The sequence below is a fragment of the Muntiacus reevesi genome, chromosome X, assembly GCF_963930625.1.
Source record: "Muntiacus reevesi chromosome X, mMunRee1.1, whole genome shotgun sequence".
Taxonomy (NCBI): Eukaryota; Metazoa; Chordata; class Mammalia; order Artiodactyla; family Cervidae; genus Muntiacus; species Muntiacus reevesi.
This window is the reverse complement of record NC_089271.1, coordinates 36356678-36376889: the sequence shown is the minus strand read 5'-3', so window position 1 is coordinate 36376889 and position 20212 is coordinate 36356678. Positions and strand designations below refer to the sequence as shown.

Below are 20212 nucleotides of genomic sequence, written 5' to 3'. Positions count from 1 at the left end.
AGTCATGTAGAAACCCATCAGATTATTTTGAACAGAGGAGTGTCATAATCTGATATGATATGCATTATAAGAAACAAATTTAAAAGATCGTGGTGAAACACACTCATTCCTAATGAAATCAGCATGAAGGCAAAGATGCTTACTATCCTTAGTATTGAACGTTGCTATGGAGGTTCTGACCCATGCAATAGGAAGTGAAAAAAAAAAAAAAGAGTATACGGTTGAGTAGGGAGTAACAAAGTAATAATTATTTGCAGATAATATGAGTGCCTACTTAGAAAACCCAATGGAATCTAATGAAAATCTAATAGAAATATTAATGGAGTTCACTAAGGTGGCCAGATATATCATCTTGATATTTATCAAAACTGTTTGTAAGATACAATGTTGATTCATATGAGAGAAGGGCATCTTAGATAATATGTATGCTTTTAACTACAATAATATGTATACTTTTAAAAGCTTTCATAAATGCCAGTAAATGACCTGAAAATATAATTGAGGAAAAGATTCCATTCACAAATCTGGAAACATAAAATACATAGTGATAAAATTAACAAGAAACATACAAATCCTTTTTCATAAGACCAAAAGTTCACCAAATGACATTTCTACAAACTTAAATAAAGGGAAAACATACGATGTTCTTAGATGGAAAAACTCAATATTCTAAAAATGTCACTAAGCAACATATAAATTCATTGAAATCCCAATCAAATGTCCATAGACTTTTTTAACTTTTGAAAAACTGATTCTAAAATACAATGGGAAGAATAAAAGAGAAAGTACAGCTAAGAAAAACTAGAAATGAATGAATAATGAAATAAAGTCCTGAAACAAACTCATACATTTATATAAATTCAGTCTGTGATAAATTTGCAATTTCAAATTATTGGAGTCAACAGATATTATAGGGAAGTTTTGTTTTTTTTTAATTAAAAAACACACAAAAAAAGATTTATCAGAAAACATGAAGATAGACACCCATCTGACACTATTTTAAAAGTAAGCTCTAAGCTAATCAAAGATTTAAAAGTTAAAGTAACTTTTAAATTGGTGGGAGAAATGGGCAAAGGGGTATAAATTTATTTTAAAAATTAAAATAAAAAAATAAAATAAAAATTAAAATAAAATAGTAAAAGTACTAAAAGCTCAGTCATGTCTAACTCTTTGCAACCCCATGGACTGTAGCCTGCCAGGCTTCTCTGTCCATGGAATTCTCCAGGCAAGAATACTGGAGTGGGTAGCCATTCCCTTCTCCAGGGGATCTTCCCAACCCAGGAATTACACCCAGATCTCCTATACTGCAGGCAGCTTCTTTACCATCTGAGTCACCAGGGAAGCCCCAAAGTACTAAAGTTTCATGTAAATTAATATTATTTTTTAATCTTAGAGTGGGAAAGGTTTCTTTAAGTATAACACAAAATCCAGAAATTTTAAAAATTTGACAACTTTTTCAGGAGGGATACATAAAAATTTTAGTCTGACAAAAGACTATGAACTAAGCTGAAAGAAAAATGGCAAAGTAGAAAAATATTTATAGCATACACTGACAAAGAGTTATAGTACTCAAAATAAGCATCATAACAGAAAAAAAGTGGGCAAAAGATAAAGACAGTTAAAAAATACCTCTGGATTTAATGACTTCAATTTAAAAATTTTTCTGACAAGTGTACCAAAAGATATGTATTGGATACTTGGGACAATTTTGTTTGTTTTAGTAAAGACTGCACATACACTAAGTGTCCATTACTTAAAGATTGGTTAAATTAATCATGGTACAACTATAATAAATAACTATACAGTCATTAAAACAATGAGCTAGAGCTACACAAACTGAAATAAAGGGTGTCCCTTAACAATTGTTTATTTAAAAGTATAAACTGCAAACAGTATGTATAGTACAGTTACACATACATATTGTAGGTTTTTATTAAAATATATATACATAGATATAAGAACATACATTTATGCATAAAGAAATATCTGGAATGATATAACTCAAATTTTTAGTGATGATAACAATGAATACATACACTGCAGATACTCTGTGTCAGGCACTGTTCTAAATGATAAATGAGGACATTATGCTAAATGCAATAAGCCAGGCACAAAAAGACAAATACTCCATGATAACACATGAGAAATCTACAACAGTTAAACTCATAGAAGCAGGGAATAGAATGAAGGTTGCCAAGGGTTGGGGTGGAGGAGGGGAAATGGGGAGTTTTTGCTCAATGGGTAGAAAGTTTCTGTTATTGAAGTTGAGTAAGTTTCAGAGATCTGTTGTATAATACTGTGCCTGTAGCTAACAATATGGTACATTAAAAAACATGCTAGGAGAATAGAGTTCATATTAAGTGTTCTTACCACAATAAAAAAAAATCACAAATAGACATACCCCTTGGCCCAGTAATTCCACTTCTAGGGATTTACCTTACAGATATGGTGGCTAGGATGGTAAAGAATTTGCCTGCAATGTAGGAGACCCAGGTTTGATCTCTGGGTTGGGAAGATCCCCTGGAGAAGGGAATGGCAACTCACTCCAGTATTCTTCCACAGACAGAGGAGCCTGGAAGGCTGCAGTCCATGGGGCTGCAGAGTCAGACACGACTGAGCAACTGACTAACACACTTCCACACCCATAGGTGAACATCATGAGATATATATATATATATATACATACATATATATATATATATATATGCACAATGCAAAACACTGGAAAGAATCCAAACTGCCCTCCATATGGCTCATTCATAAGATGTAACACTACACAACAACAAAGATGAAAAGTCCTTTATTTACTGATTGAAGGTGATCACTATGATAGCAAAGTGCTACAATTTGCATCAAAAAAGAGGGACAAAATTTTACATATACACTTATCTGCTCATATATATATACACACACACAGAAATGTATAGCTCTGAGAAGGTAACTAAGATATTGGTAACTGTCTCCTGGGAAGTGAATTAAATTGCTAAAATGCACCACGCAAGTATTTGTGTTTACACTTTTAAAACTATGTGACTAATACTTGTTCTGAACATTAACTGGGTTAACATTTGGAAAAACAAAAAATCATGCAAAGAAAGGCTGACCTTTGGGCTCGGTAGATGTACTTAGAGTTTCCGGTGAGCCGGTAGAGCAGCAGGAAGACATAGGCACTGCCAGCCACCCCGTGGCAGATCCCTGGGCCCTTCTTTAGCAAGCCCTTCTGCCACGTGAGTTCCCCACACCGGATACATGTGTCCAGGTACTGTGGTTTCTTGGAAACCAGATAAGCTTTGGCAAACAGATAGGCAATTCCTGTAAAAACATCACAGATATTAGAGGTGATTTTCAAGGCTTAATACTATAAAGTAGAACTTCTCAAACTGGAAGAGGCCCACACATCATCAGGGTATTGGTAAAATATCCATTCTAATCAAGTAGGTCTAAGGTGGGGCCAGGGGTACTACATTTCTAACAATGACCCTTCCAGGGACCACATTTTGAGTAGCAAGGCTATAGAATCTTCTCCAAGGGAGTCTTATTGTGCCTTTGAGATTTAAATTGTTTGAATTGTATGGTGATTATCAGTACTGAAAGAAACAGCAACAGGCACCTAGTCAGATAAAATCCATAATTTGCAAATGGGTTAATATTTAATGACAAATACCCTGGTAAGCATTATGCATACCTTGCTATTTTGGAAAGGCTAAATGTTTATACAGTTTGGCTATCCCCCCACAAACATTCAGAATTTGTCATGTTAAAAGTATTTAAAACTATACACCTTTTCTTAAGAGACCAACTGGGAGTCCTTCCAAAATCAACAACGATTCCAAGTGACTTGGCCAAGACTCTGGCTTTAGCTGCGAAGTGAGGCCCTGCCATCTTGACTATTCCAAAGAAAGATCTTTCCTTCAACACAGCTCAACCAAGGCAATCTCCGTTACACAGGCAGGAAGGGAAACAAGTGATAGCTATTAATAGAAACCATTTCCTCCACGTTCCAGGTGCTCATATTCGGAGAGATTAGTAGCCCAAGATAACTCTCTCCTGCCTCGCCTACCTTCTACAGAAAGTGGGACAGACTGGAATTTAGTAGATATTTGGACTAGCTCATCCATCAGGGTTATCTCTGCCTTTGTCTGTGACTGGCCTATTTTACAACTGTGTAGAGACAGAAATTACCTTGTAGAAAACTGACAATAATGTAAATAATCCCTGTCTCTAGAAACTTCACATTCTGTCCGATAGATGTTGCGTTGACTTCCCTCAGTCTTTGCGGAAGCAGCTAGTTTTTGCATCTATTAAGCAAACTCATGTCAGCCTTCTTCATGGCCTAGAGATACGTCTGCTCTTTGGAGATTCCTTTGAGTCAGTTATAACACCTTTCTGGTTCCCTTATTAATTTATGAGTTAAATAAAATTGTTGACATGCTTATTTTATATTTGTCTGAGAGTGATGATTTTATTCTCTTTTAAATATGTATCTCTGGGGACTTCCCTGGCAGACCAGTGATTAAGACTCCACACTTCCAATGCAGGGGGCATGGGTTCGATCCTTGGTTGGGGAACCAACATCCCACATGCCTCACCATGTGGCAAAAAAGGAAAAAAAATAGGTATTCTTTAACACTCTCTATGATGAACACCTAACAACAGGCTCTCCTCAGCCAGTGCTTTTCAGAGAACCACTGACAATGGTCACCTATAGCACTATCCTCCTTCAGTTCTAGGAAGAAAGTGTCATTTCCACAAAGAATGATTTTTAAAAGAATTTCACTTATTTAATTATGCATTCATTCATTCACTGTATCCATTCATTTGAGTGTTCATTGATGATCTGCTGTATTCATAGCCCTAGGCAGGGCCAGCTTCAAAGGCGGGTGACCTGTACGGCCTCATAAAGGACCTCCAGAAGGGCCCCACCCTGTACTGAAGGCTCTGTTGTTGCCATCTTGAATTTCTTAATCCTTTTTCAAAAAGGGCTCTTTGTGTTTATTTTGTACTGGGTCCCCCAAATTATGTAGCCAGTTCCAGCCCTGGGTGATATAAATGTTAACTCAACACAATGCCTGTCCTTCAGGAAGGCATTATCTAGAAAGGGAGAAAATAATATGTACTTGTGACAGATACATAATAAGACATGCAGTTTATGATGATATTGGGACATAAAATGAATGGCGCTGAAAATCATACCAGAGGGATCAGAAAAGTCGAAGTTCCCTGAGGAAGACTGTCAAGGGAAGCTTTGCTAGAAGTCAGGCTTTCTCCAGAACTGTGTAGGATACATAGGAAACTGCAGGCCGGAGGAGAGGGGGAGAACATTCCAGGCATCAAATCAGCAAGGGCAAAGATTCTAAGCCACAATAAACAAGTCACAGGAAGACCAGTGGGGCAGAGTGTTCTAAGCAACAGGATAATGGAAGGGTAGATTGCGTTCACATTTGGGATGATTTTACAAGTCCAATTGGGCACCTTGGACTGTATTTGTGGGTGGTAGGGAACCAGTGGGAGTGTTTTGTTGTGAATATTTTGGTTTATATTTTTAATGATGATTACTGTTATTGACAAAATGCCCCACTGTGCAGTCAACCAAGACCTGAAGAAGGGCAGTAGGGGAGCTATGAGCTGATGGTGTCGGCAGAAAGATGACAAAGAGGCTAATGAAAGAGACAGCTCACAGATTTGGTGGCCGCTTAGATATTAATTAAGTATCTACTATATACCAGGACAGTAGGAGATGCTAAGATTTTTAAAAGCCCCTCCTTTCATAGTCTTTACAACCTAACTGGGGGCATTCATTAGGCCATGTGAGGGAAAAGCAAGGCATTGTGGAAGCACAGAGGAAGGCTCCTAACCCACATGTGGAGGGAGGAAAGACCCATGAGGAATGTGATACCATCTAACCCGGGTACTGAAGGTGAACCAGAAGCCCCTGGTGCTCTGTCAGATCCCTTTTCTTTACCAGCAGGTGCCCCATCTCCCAGCTGCTGTGAGTTGGCTGCTGACAAAACTCACAGCTTTCCTCTTCTCGGGGGATAAGCCCTCAGCCATATGGGAGGCTATGCAATGCACCCCCACCCTCAAGCAATTTTGGCCAATGACTAACAGACATATAGGTCAGCTCCCTCTGCTTCAAGGTGGACCAACTCTGCAGTGTAATTTGTGGTTCTTAGCTCTCCCCCTCCAGAATTCAGATGAAGCTCCTGTCTAGGTGAGACAGAGAGCCCTTGGCCACCCAGCTCCTACTCTGTCCCCTGGCTACTCCTCCCCCTCTCACTCTGTGGAGCTTTTCACTTCAGTAAAACCAAACCACCCCCATGGCTCCCTTCCTTCACCATGTTGGCTCCATGCCTCTGACTTTTCTTCAAATAAACTTCTCACCTTTCTTAGTCTGGCCAACTTATCTCAGGCATCACCTCCTCCAGGAAGCCTTCCTGGAACCTGGAGAAGGACCAGAGATGCCTCCTCTGAGCTCCCATCACTCCTACAAATCTGAGCACTTACACAGTTATCATATTAAAATTACTTGTTTTTAAATATAATAACTTATTTTTAAATTGAATTATAGTTGATTTGTAATATTATTTTCATTTCGGGTGTACAGGATAGAGATTCAGTATTTCTACAGACTAAACTCCATTAAAAGTTATTACAAGAAAACTATAATTCCCTGTGCTATACAACACATGGGCTTTCCTGGTGGCTCAGATGGTAAAGAGTATGCCTGCAATGCAGGAGACCCAGTTGGATCCCTGAGTCGCGAAGATCCCCTGGAGAAGGGAATAGCAACGCACTCCGGTATTCTTGCCTAGAGAATCCCAGGGACAGAGGAGCCTGGCAGGCGACAGTCCATGGGGTCACAAAGAGTAAGACACAGCTTAGCAACTAAACGACATACAACATATCGTTGTTGCTTAGCAATTTTATACATAGTAGTTTGTATCTCTTAATCCCCACCCCTATCTTGCCCCTCCTCCCTTCCGCCTACCCTCTGGTAGCCATTGAGCTCATGTTCAGTCGCTCAGTTGTGTTTAACTCTTTGCAACCCCATGGACTGTAGTACGCCAGGCTCCTCTGTCCATGGGATTTCTCAGGCAAAAATACTGGGGTGGGTTGCCATTTCCTCCTCCAGGAGATCTTCCCAACTCAGGGATCAAACCCATGTTTCCTCCACTGGCAGGCAGATTCTTTACCACTGAGCCACAAGGGAAGCCCTCTGGTACCCCATTGGTACCCACTACTTTGTTTTCTGTACCAGTAAATTTGTTAAAATTACCTGTTTTCATGTCTGCCGCCTCTCATATTGTGCCAGTTAACTAAGGGCAGGTACTCTGTCATGTTCATTTTTGCTCTCCGATCTGTGTCTTGGTATTTGACACATGTCAAGGCCTCCACAAATGCCTGCTGACCCTATAACGTCTCATTTCTCACCCCGGTGTAGGCGGATGCTGAAGTGGAGATGAGATATGAGGAAGGAAGATGGGCTGAGATGGTCCCATTGCTAAACCAGGCCACTAGCCCCAGGCAGCTTAATGGGCATTGATCCTGTGGTTCTGGCCAGAGAGAAAGGGCCTCTTCCTGCACCCCAGATCAAAGAATGGTACATGGAAGGGACCTTGAAAAACTCCTAAACCTATTGTCTTCTTACCTAACCTAAAGAAGTCCACAATCAGGTGGCTTAATCTAAAAGGAAAGGATGTTGGCTTTCTTTGCTTTTGCTGGGAACACTGTCATGTCATCATGGAAACAGTGATTATTGTCCACTGACACGAAACTCCCAGGCAGCAACGATATATGTCTTTGCCAAATATTAATACAACTGGGAAAAGGAATTATTACTTAAGAAATATGGTTTGGGAGACTGAATCTTTGAAAACATGTCGTCTAACAGAGCCTCATAACAGTCAGACTTGGTACATATTATTTCAACCTCCTGCAGAATCAGCACACAGGTCCATTCTGGGATCTGTAACTGCAGGCACTGTCCAGTGTATACTACAAAGCTTAGTGGCCAAAGACACCCGCACTGTACAAATCCCTGCTGTTATCTATTCAAAGTCACCCTTTGTAATTCACTATACTTCAATAAAAAAACAAACAACAAAGAAAAAAATCACCTATCCAGGAGCCCTCAAGAAATGATTTAAAAAAAAAAATAGTTACACCTGTGTTTCACCCAGAGTAAAGGAAATGGACTGTCAGTGTGACCACAGTAATGATGTAACACAAAGCCATCCAGACTTTATTTTAGCCACAGCATTTGTTTTAATGATTTTGTAAATAGTTTTCATCTTGTATTTCAGAATCACTAAGGCTAGGAAGGGGTCAGGTGAATCTGCCTGCATCTAGTGAGAAAAACTCGATATTTCACTAGGTATTTATAAATGTTGAATGTCTGCAAATCATTGGGGCCATATCCCTCAGGAACGGCAAGGGACCACAGGATAAAAGGTTTCTGTAGTGATTAAAAAAAAAAAAGACAGTTTCCCTACTCCATCTCCACATACTCCTTTCACAGATGAAGAAACAAAAAAGCACAAAAGAAATAAAGTGGTTTTCTCAAGGTTACTTAACTGGTTAGCGTTGGAGCTACAATTAGAATCCAGAGTTATTAACTTAAGAGTCCAGAAGTATATTCACACTGCATAAATGATAACTAAGGCTGTCACCTGTAGAGGTGGGTTGAAGGAAATTCAACAGGAAACAATTATAGCAGGAGATAAGATATCACTGATGAAATTCTACATTGTGGACTATTTCTGGCAGGTTTTTAATCACAGAATCAGCCTGCTGCCCCAAACCATCTGTACTGTTCATAAATCTACTCTCAAAAAAAAATGTTTTCCTCACACAAGTGAGAATTATTTTTCTAGGTCATCTCCTGCTTTAGAATTTCTGGAGAGCTTACTGTTGCCAACTTCAGAGGAATCTTGATGATTTTTAACCTGCACTTATCAGATTCGTAATCCCTCTTGGTGCTACTTTTAGCACATCTCTTAAAAGGAAGACCAATACCCTTGAGATGGAAGTGGTAGTTGGCAGACATAATGGGCTCCATTTGGTTGTTTATTCATTTGTGAACTGGCTTATTTTTGGCAGTCTGGTGAATACATGGGTTGAATGCTTTTGCTTTGCAACCTACATTTAATCTTACCAAGATACTGAACATGAATGATATATGAGAATAAAGTCCTCAGGGTAATGAATCCTATGCTTACTGTTATGGTCCATGATTTACAAAGACAGATGGGATGTGAAGTACATTACAGAAAGAATGGAGTAACTGTCCTTCAAGAACCCCACATCAATTAAGTGACCCAGACACTTATTTTAGTAGACAATCTGGCCACTCTTTACAGGGCTATACATTGGATCCTTTTAAAATAGGCTGTATTTAATTTGGGACATTTCCAAAACTCAAGGATCCTGGGGTGCTTGAAAGATATCCAATGGCCATCACTGCTAATGATTAAAGGGAATAGGAAATGAGAGTGTTGAGGGTAACATGAAGAGATATCGTTTCCAGAATGGTAAATAACTGCTGTTTTTCTTCAAGAAAAAGTTCAAAGCCAGAAAAAAAATGGACTCAAATGATCACTGGTGGGAATTAGCCTGGACATAATGTACAATGCCCTGGCGCTGGTACAAGTGCACACAGGAGCCTTTGAAGTCCTCCCTTAAGCAAAAGTGGCAGACAGAGAAAATCTAGCCAATGGACTAAGACTTCTATTATTTGTCATCTCAGACTGTACTGAAGTAAAAAGGAAATTCCACTTGGATTAAAGAACATTACATAGGTAAGGAGGGGAAAGGAAGTAATAAAAATCAGGTAACAAGCTAAAGACAAATTAAATATATTTTAAAGTTGTACTCACTCATGGCATTGAAGCATAGCCTTGAAAATTAAATACACTCCTAATCAAAATGTGCGTTATTTCGGTATTTTAAGTCTCTCCCCTGGCCAATTCACCAAAATGAATTGTTTTCTCTGAATTTGATTTATTTTGAATTGCATCTTCTCTAAGGTCTAATTAGTGGTATAATGGGGTTAAAAAGAAAGAAAGAAAGTGAAAAGATGGGGTCTGATAAGTTTCCAGGCTCAATTCCAGAGAGTTCAGGACAAATGGCTTCTCATTTCTCTAGACTTTTCATTAGGTGATAATGGAAACTGTCATTTGAAGACAAATTACAGAACAGTCCATCTTAAACCTTAATGTGCATACAAATCGACTAGGGACCTTGTTGAAATGCAGACTGGGATTCAATGGGGCTGGGGTGGAGCCTGAGATTCTCGATATCCAACAAGCATCCAGGTGCCCCATGCCACTGGTCCAGGGACCACGTTTTGAACTGTGAGGTTACAGACCTGCACTGTCCCATGAAGCCCCTGAGTGCCTGCAACATGGCTAGTCTGAAGCAGAATGGAATGTAAGTCTAACATATACACAGGATTTCAAAGACAATATTTCAAAACTGTGAAATCCTACTTGATTTTTAAGTTGGTTGCATGTTGAAATAACATTTGGGGTGTACTGAAAGTGTTAGTCACTCAGTCATGTCCAACTCTTTGTGACCCCATGGACCATAGACCGCCAGGCTTCTCTAGCCATGGAATTTCCCAGGCAAGAAATACAGGAATGGGTTGCCATTTCCTACTCCAGGGGATCTTCCTGACCCACGGATACAACTCCGGTCTCTTGCAATGCAGGCAGATTCTTTACTGTCTGAGCTACCAGGGAAGCCCCTTGGGGAATATTGGGGTAGATCTATTATGAAAATTAATTTCACCTGTTTCTGTGGTTTCACTAGGGCCACTAAACAGTTAATTTTATTTGTGGCTCATATTATATTTTATTGGAGAACACTAGTTTAATTTGTATGCAAACAGACACTGATCATTTATATTTCAAACACAGGATCATTTCTGGAAATCTTTAACCGATGGAGACTTTTCTGGCTTTGAAAAGTTTCCTCTTGACCTTTTCACCTCCCGTGGTAATGGTATAAGGTGAGAAATACCCTCACTTCTCAGAAAAGGCATGTGTCTTTGGCTAAGCCCGCTGAAAGGCAATGGTTTCAGATAAGAATGGGAATGAGACCTGGGGCGCCGTGGCACCAGTGCACCAGCTCATTCTCCCTCTCGATGGCCTCGCCGAGCTCAGGGGGCCAGTTGCAGTTCTGTTCCTGCTCCATAAGGAAGTCCACGCTCTGCCACACCAGCTCCTGGTCCGAGGGCTTGAGGTGCTCATGGTAAGAAAGAAGCATCTGGAGGATGGACGATAGGCCATGAGCTGCTCCTATACAGACAAGAGAAGCATCGTTAATTCAATTGGGAGGAGGACCAGTTGGAAGTCTGGGCCCAAGTATGACAAACGGATGAAGGGGATGGGGAAAGCCAGGCATTCTGGGCAAAAGGAACAGGCGCAAAGGTTTGTTTGCTGGAGATTATGCTGGGCAGAACCAAGGAAGCGAAAGAAAAAGCTGGAGTCTGGAGAGGGAGGCTGGCGATCTACAATGGGCCCTGCAAGTCATGCTGGCAAGGGGCGATGGGGAGACTATGAAAGATTCAAGGGCGGAGTAACCAACTTTCATTCACAAGCCTCATATCTCAAAAGTAGCCATTGTGATTTGGTATCCTGTTATTGTGTGTGTGTGCATGCGCACACGTGCGCACACTCAGTCGTGTCCAACTCTTTGTGATCCCATGGACTGTAGCCCGCCAGGTTCCTCTGTCCATGGGATTTCCCAGGCAAGAATACTGCAGTGGGTTGTCATTTCCTTCTCCAGGGGATCTTCCCTACCTAGAGATCGAACCCAGGTTTCCGGCACTGGCAGGCAGATTCTTTACTACTAAGTCACCAGGGTATTAATCCATTAATATTAAAAACTTGACGATGTCAGTGACTGAATCCTGTTTCCCTGTGCACAGGTACTACTGGCAGTGATTATATAAGCTGTTCAACTTTCAGCAAAAATAGGCCAATGAATTCACAATCAAGAATAAAGTATTTTAGTCTTTAGTCAAAGTCCCTGGTGGATCAGTGGTAAAGAATCTGCCTGCCAACTCAGGAGACCTGGGTTTGATCCCTGGGTCAGGAAGATCCCCTGGAGAAGGTAAGGGCTACCTACTCTAGTGTTCTTGCCTGGGAAATGCCATGGACAGAGGAGTCTGGCGGGCTACAGTCCATGGGGTCACATAGAGTCAGACATAACTGACTGACTCACACACACACACACACACAGAGTGTTAAAACAGTTACCTTTCTGACAGGTAGACTCTGAAAATAAATATGAAATTGTGCTTTGAAGTATCCATCAATATTTATTTTCAAATGGCTTTTTAAAAGGTTCCCAGTGATAGTGATGATCTATGTAAAAGCAGCTATTAGAGACTGCTTTCCTCCTCCAGGCCTTGGCCAACACCTTCACTCACCCAAGTATTCGGTTCCATAGTAAGAATACATCAGCGGGAATGGCTTCCTCTTTTTCATGGCATACTGTTTCCCAGAGTCCAGGATGGCCTGGCAAATTGATTTGATCTGGGCTGGGGTCAGCACCTGAGTAAGGAAATCAAGAAGCAGAAGTCAAGGCAGGATCTTCATTATTCCTCTGACACCTGATTTTCTTGCTTAAATAGTCTATCAGCATAAATCCCCCACACTCCTCTTCTCTGTAAATAAGCTCAGCCCACCACACCTTTTTTTTTTTTTTAAAACCACTGATTCTCTCTCTGCTGTCAAGTTTATCTCCCCTCTTCAGAAAATTTGCTGTTCTGATAGCAAACACAAATCTTTACTGCTATAGGCTTTTGTAAAAGGCAGAGACCACCTTGCAGCTGTTATGTCATTAATCCTTGTCACAAGAACAAGCAGTTGCTCAGAAAAGAACAAAGACTGGTCCTAAGTGACCATACTTAACAAAGCTGTTACTCCTGATATACGCCATGGGTCTGGCTCAGACAATGGGCCTTCAGTTTGTGTCATTTTGACTGTGCTTATAAAGCCACAATTCTATGACAAGCTGCTACACGACAGACTCGCTAGAGCCTACTTTTGCAGTCTCTGAAGGGCTTCCGAGGTGCTTGCCAAGGCAGGAGACACAAGAGACGTGGGTTCTATCCCCAGGTGGGGAAGATCTCCTGGAGGAGGAAATGGCAACTCGTTCAAGTATTCTTGCTTGGAGAATCCCATGGACAGAGGAGCCTGGTGGGCTACAGTCCATAGGGTTGCAAACAGTGAGACCTGACTAGCACAGCACAGCAGAAGGAAACCAAAGTCCAAAAGAACTTTCACCATCACAATGACTCTGGGCACTTTCCTTTGGTCAGTGGTTAAGATTCCCTGCTTCCACTGCAAGGGGCACAGGTTCCAGCCCCGGTTGGGGAACGAAGATCCCACATCAAAAACAAAATGACTGAATAGAGAATGGCCAAAAGGCAATGCATGACATGCCGGCTCCCATATTTTACTCAATTTCCCCACTGTAAGTTTGAGGGCTATAGAGATTAAAATGTTCTCAAGCCTACAAAGCATCACTGCAATTATTAGGGTTCCGGCTCAGGTATGCAATGTTCTCTGCCATCCACTCAGCCTCACGGCTGACTGGATGCTCCCTCTGGCACCCTCTCATGTCCCCATTACTCTTGGCACAGCACCCACCGTGCTCTCTCTCTCTAGTGGATGATCAGATGCAAAGACCGTGACGTCTCATCATCTTGGTATCCTTGGTTCCTAATGCTGAGCCTGAGGGGGCCTTTGGTAACTGATGAGTGAGTAAGAGTTAGGTGTACTGGCATGAAAAGCAGAGTCCTCCATCTCCTCTTTCCTTTACTCCACCTCCCCGCTTCCCCTTCTTTCCAAAATTATTTCTTAAGCCCTTACTATCACATGGCAGGAAAGCCTGTCCCAGGTGCTGGAGACATAACAGTGACCAGGATGACAAGACCTTTACTCTCATGAAGCCAACCTTCCAAAAAGGCAAACCTATGTAAGAAAAGTACTAGTCAGAGTAACCAAAAAAAGAAAAATCACCTACAGTTCAGCCTTGGCCTGACTGAATGAATCTGGGATCAAGTCTATATTGGATTTTGTTTTTTCTCTAAAGACTCACACATCAAATTTTCCTATGTGGTATCTGCCATCTGACTCACCCAATCCTTTAGAAATAACCAATGATTTCTTAAATCATGACTTGCTCTTCTGATTTACCCAGCATTAGAAGGGGCTTCCCAGGTGGCGCTAGTGGTAAAGAACCCACCTGCCATGCAGGAGACTAAGAGACACAGGTTAGATTCCAGGGTTGGGGAGATCCCTGGAGAAGGAAATGGCAACCCACTGCAGAATTCTTGCCTGGAGAATCCCCACTGACAGAGGAGCCTGGTGGTCTATGGTCCATAGGGTCGCAAAGAGTCAGACATGACTAAAGCAACTTAGCATGCACACATGCACGCACAGAAGGGCAAACTATAATCCAGGTTTTGGCCTCTTCAAATCTAGCATTTACTTTGAAAAAATAATTACATAAAAAGGAAGTTGTTCATTAATTTGCCAATTAACATTACTGAGCTACTAGTCTGGTGAGGCCCTCTATTAGGTATTGTGGGGGAACTCCAGAAAGCCTGGGAAACATTTTTTTAGACAAAAGTCTACAATGGAGCAATTAAAGTTCACAAGTCCACCTCACACTGGTCAGAATGACCATCATCAAAAAGTCTGCAAATAATAAATGCTGGAGAGGGTGTGGAGAAAAGGGAACCAATCGTCTTAGACAGTTGGTGGAAATTAAATTGGTGTAGCCACTATGGAGAACAGCATGGAGGTTCCTTCAAAAACTCAAAATAGAAATACCATATATGTCTGAAGAAAACTCTAATGTGAAAAGATACATGCACCCCAATGTTCACAGCAGCATTATTTACAATAGCCAAGACAAGGAAGCAACCTAAATGTTTATCGACAGAGGAATATATTAAGAAGATGTGGTTTGTGTGTACAAGGAAATATTTCCCAGCCATAAAAAAAATGAAGCAATGTCATCTGCAGCAACATGGATGGACCTAGAGATTATCATACTAAGTGAAGAAAGTCAGACAGAGAAAAACAAATATCACAATATAATTTATATGTGCAATCTAAAAAATGACATAAATGAACTTATTTACAAAACAGAAGTAGATTCACTGACAGAGTAAACAAACTTATGGTTACCAAAGGGGAAAGTGGGGGGCAAATTAGATGAATTAGGAATTTGGGATTAACAGATGTATATTACTATATATAAAATAGATAACCAACAAGGATCTACTGTATAGCACAAGGAACTATATTCAGTATCTTGTAATAACCTATAAGGGAAAATAATCTGAAAAAAGGAATATATATATAAAATCTATAACTGAATCACTTTGCTGTATATCTGAAACATTGTAAAGCAACTTAAATTTTTTTCTTTAATTAAAAAAGAAAAGTTCATGAGCCCAGGCAGGCGTGGAAAGAAACTGTAGTGCAGAGCATGTAACACATCGGCTTCACTAAGACTTTGGGTTCTTGTTTTCCATTTGGTTGCTCAGAAACAATTACAGGTATGCCATGAGTTTCAACTTAAATTTCTCTTTTATTAGGTACCTATCTTTGCCTCTTGCATTTACTCCTTCCTGTCTAACATTCCCAAAGACCTATCTTCCAACACCTTCCCACCATCATTTCAAGGCTTAGCCCCAGATCTTTCCTTAGCTGAAAGGCCCATTTCTCTTATATTTTCCACTCTGCATCTATCAAATTGCTACCAAAATTTCAATTTACCACTAAAAACATCTTTCTCTGTGCCTTTATTGGCATCAACTCATCTCACATTTGGTCTGACTCTACCTAATATCTTGCATTATCAGTCTCATATCAACCCCGCCATCCTGGCTCACTCTCAGAAACTTGCCAAGAGCCTCAAAAGGCATGAACTTAAAAGGAGTCTACCCTGGTACCATCCATAATTCCCTGGGAATATATTTGGCTCTTCACCTGAACTGAGGTTCTGTCTGCCTCTACTGGTCTTGAATCCATACAACAGAGGCAGTTTTTGTGACAGGAAAAGGCCACTGGAGTTTCAGGGTATGTACTCATTTGAATGACTAAAGTTCTCCCTATTTGACTTCCATGCCGGTAATTGAAAACCAGATTACTTTTTCCTCCGTTGAACATATATTCATGTCTCCTTTTCCTCCACCTGCTTGTTTTTCTTTTTTTTTTTTCTCTATTTTTGACCACACAGTGCCTCATAGGAGATAGTTCTCTGACCAGGGATTGAACCTTCCCCCCTGCAGTGAAAGCGTGGTGTCCTAACCACACTGGACCACCAAGGGAAGTCCCATCCACCTGCTTGTTTTTAACCCAGAAAAAAAACTCAACTTTGGTTCTATGTGGTACCCTCTCTTTTTCTTTCCGCCCCTAATCCACAGCTCCGAATAGAGAATGAGTTTATAAAATATTGCAAAACCTCCCCGGTCATGCATCATGTCTGGGCGGTTTCCTCTTATCTCTCAGAAACACTGTGAAAAACAAAGAGAAACGGCGCTTGTTGGGCTGGATAAAGACCAGTTATGCGTGCAGTTCTTTATCGCTGGGAACAGGCAAGACCTACCCTTGGCTTTATTGATCAGCAAATAAAAAGTGAAGAGTGCTCGTGAAAAGTGTGTGGAGGAGACCATCGAGGAAGAGGGTCCTGGTCTCACCGTCCTTCCCCCCAACACACAGTACATTAGGAAGGAAGGAGATGATATGGTGGGAGGGGTGGGGGTGGACAGTGGCTGCTTCATGTTCTCTCATAGTCCTGCCCTCTCCAACATCCCTCTGGGTCGCACTCCCAGTGCAGAGTAACACATGAGCACACATACCTCGAGGAAGACGGCCTTCCAGCTTCTGAAACCTGCTGAAGCCTCAGGAATGAGGAAACAGCACTTCCACTGGGGGGAATGGAGTGACTGGAGGTGGCAGAGAGGGGCTCCCTGCCCATTAGGCCTTTATCAAAACACACCCAGATTCCTTCTCCTGTATTTGTAGCACATAAGGTTATTCGCGTACTGATGTCTTGGATGGATTTGGTTCTCTTTTCTAATTATTATTATTATTTTTTTACTATAGTTGATTTCCAGTGTTGTGTTAATTTCTGCTGTATAGCAAAGGGACTCAGTTATATACATATATATGTTCTTTTTATATTCCTTCCCATTACAGTAATCACAGGATATTGAACATAGTTCCCTGTGCTACCACAGTAGGACTTCATTGATTATCCATTCTGTATGTGATCGTTTGCATCTGCTAATCCCACACTCCCAATCCACCCTGCCCCCAACCCACTCCTGCCTTGGCAACCACAAGTCTGTTCTCTCTGTCTGTAAGTCTTTCTTTGTTTCAAGGACAGGTTCATTTGTGACATATTTTAGATTCTACATATAAGTGACAGCATATGCTATTTGGATTTGGTTCTTTGAAAAAATTTTTTACACTGAATTGAAATAAATTAAGATATGTCAAACATGCAAAGCAAGTCTCTGGTGGTTTGGTGTAAATAGTTTCATTAGTTTAGCTGATTGCCTTCGCTGGTCTTTGAACAGAGGTGTCTGTTGGGAAAGAGTCCTGTGGGGCTGGGCTGTGAGCAGGAAGAGATGAGAGCGCAGTAAAGCTCATGCTATGTGGCTTGGCCCCAACCTAAAGGTCGAGCTCTGATGCAACCACCTCCCTACTGATGATACATGATCTTTGTTAAGGAAATAAACGAAATGGGCTAAGCCACAGAAAGCCTGCCTCACCACAGACCCCTTTTCAGAGTGAAGTGTCCCGCCCACAGGCCCTCTGAAGTGGCAGTCTTTGCTAGCTTGCTATCAACCATGGCTAGCATGAGCAAGCAACAGTCCAAAATGCCCCAAGTAGGTGACTGCCCAGCCAGATGACATGCAAAAGGTCACTCCAATATCATACCAGACACACATGTGACAGAGCAAGAATCTAATGCAGTTAATGTCAGGTTAGCTGACATGAGGTGATTTCCTCCAGCAATGTATTTCACCCACTCCTTTGCCCCACCATTCCGGTGGTAGCACAAGTTTCTGCTTCGAGAAAGAAAAAAGTCATTTGACGATCAATGAACACCAAAATGACTGTTTTTTAGGTTTTTAAAAAATTTATTGGAGTAGAGTTGATTTACAATGTCATGTTAGCTTCAAGTATACAGCAAAGTGATTTGATTATGCATATACATATATTCATTCTTTGTTTTAATGTGTTTTTTTTTTTGGCTGCACTGCACGGCACGTGGCATCTTAGCTCTCCGATGAGGGATTGAACCCACATCCCCTGCACTGAAGTGTGGAGTCTTAACTACTGGACCACCAGGGAAGTCCCCCTCTTCCTTCTTTTCATGATACCCATGGAGATAATAGCTCTGAGGAAAAAAGGTTTTTGAGTTATTAAGATCCTGGGTATTTTAGTACTTAAAGCTGATATGATAAACAACAGACTTGAAAGCTATATAGAGTCAGGATGGAACTAAAGCTGTTCAAGGCAGGCAGAGGTGACATGGGACAGAAACCAGGAAGTTGAAAGTCAGTGTGGAGTTCCTGCTGTCCTAGCTCCACTCCCTTGCAACAGGCATTAGGAAAGATCCTATAGTCTCCTGAAAAAGTTTGGAAAATTATAGGTAGTTAGGATGTGTGCCCCCCCACCTTGAATTTGGGGAGATGGCAGACTCAGAGATGTGGCTCTCGTCTCAGGGTCTGGGGCCAGTAACAGAGATACTGCTACATAGCATGTCCACAGGAGAGACAGAAGCAATTCCAAGTTTCCTGTGGGTACCATGGTGGAGCAGAAAAACATCCCATATCCAAAAGTAAATTCTTCTAAGAAAATTCCCTGTCCAAATTTAGAAGTTACGGAAATTTTTTGGTACAAAGTCAAAATACAAACAAATGGTTAGAGGCCTCTTTGGGGCTTTGATTCAGTTGAAAGCCACTAGGTTACAGATAAGAGCCAGGCCTTCAGGAAATCTCTGGAGTGGGTGGAGATGTATGTAAGGTATTGAGAAGACAAAAACTTATAGGAGTTGCTTTGACGCAGAAGCTTAAAGAGATAAGGTACAACTAAGGGAAGCAGGCTTCCCTGGTGGTGCAGTGGTAAAGAATCTGCCTGCAAATGCAGGAGATATGGGTTTGACCCCTGGGTCAGGAAGACCCCCTGGAGAAGGAAATGGCTACCCACTCGTGTTCTTGCCTGGAGAATTCCATGGATAGAGGAGCTTGGTGGCTACAGTCTATGGGGTCGCAAAGAGTTGGACATGACTCAGCTACTGAGCATGCTAAGGGAAGGCTTTAACACAGGAAACAGATATTGATGAACCAGACAATTTACATTATGTGCTTGGCCTGCGCTGGGCACTTTGAGAGAAGATATATTTTTCTTTCTTTCCTTCTTTTTTGATGTGGACCATTGTTTAAAGTCTTTATTGAACTTGTTGCAGTATTACTTCTGTTTTATGTTTCGGTTTTTTGGTTGTGAGGCATGTGAGATCTTGGCTCCTTGATTAGGGATTGAGCCAGCACCCCTTGCAATGGAAGCCGAAGTCTTAACCACTGGCCCATCAGGGAAGTCCCAAGAGAAGATATAATCTCGACAAATAGACTTAACATCTGAATCATTTAAATAATGAAATATTTTGCGTTTAAATTCTCAAAGTCATGATCTATAGGGATAAGGTGGAGAGAGGGAATATTGAGGGCTTCACAGAGGGAGAGGGACATGAGCTAAGCTTTGAAGGACAGTTAGGAAGGGAATAAATCAAAGGAGATGGGGGAGGGAGAGAGGATAGTTTAAGTGGTGGGATGGAGAAAACCCTGTGTATTATGGCCAGGCTTTTCAAATTGCTATGTGCAGAGAACCTGGTGCTCTTGTTAAAATGCAGATTTTGATTCCATGAGTCCAGGACGGGACCAGGACTCTCTAGTTCTAACGAGCTCCCAGGCGAGGTTGCTGACCTGACCTAGACCACACCTGAAGCAGGAAGGGGTTATGGGAGCAGGGAGGCTGGCTGCAGGAGAGGATTTCTCTTGGAAAGGGTAAGAACTTAGATGGAAAGAACTGTAGGAAGTTCCCAAAGAACATTCGAGGAAGCAAGAGCGTGTCCCAGAGGCAAGAACACTGCAGCTGTAATTTCAAAGACCAGAACC

At 41.3% G+C, this 20212-nt stretch overlaps 1 protein-coding gene across 1 annotated transcript in view; it reads right to left on the bottom strand.

The window, feature by feature from the left end:
- The window catches only part of LANCL3 (LanC like family member 3), a 110382-nt gene that overhangs the window by 11891 nt on the left and 78279 nt on the right, over positions 1 to 20212 (bottom strand). Inside the window, exons 2-4 of the mRNA XM_065914781.1 lie at positions 12434 to 12557; positions 11100 to 11297; positions 3105 to 3312 (exon numbers count right to left, since the gene is read on the bottom strand). Of these exons, the coding sequence (XP_065770853.1) occupies positions 3105 to 3312; positions 11100 to 11297; positions 12434 to 12557 (530 nt within the window). The remainder of the gene's footprint in view (positions 1 to 3104; positions 3313 to 11099; positions 11298 to 12433; positions 12558 to 20212) is intronic.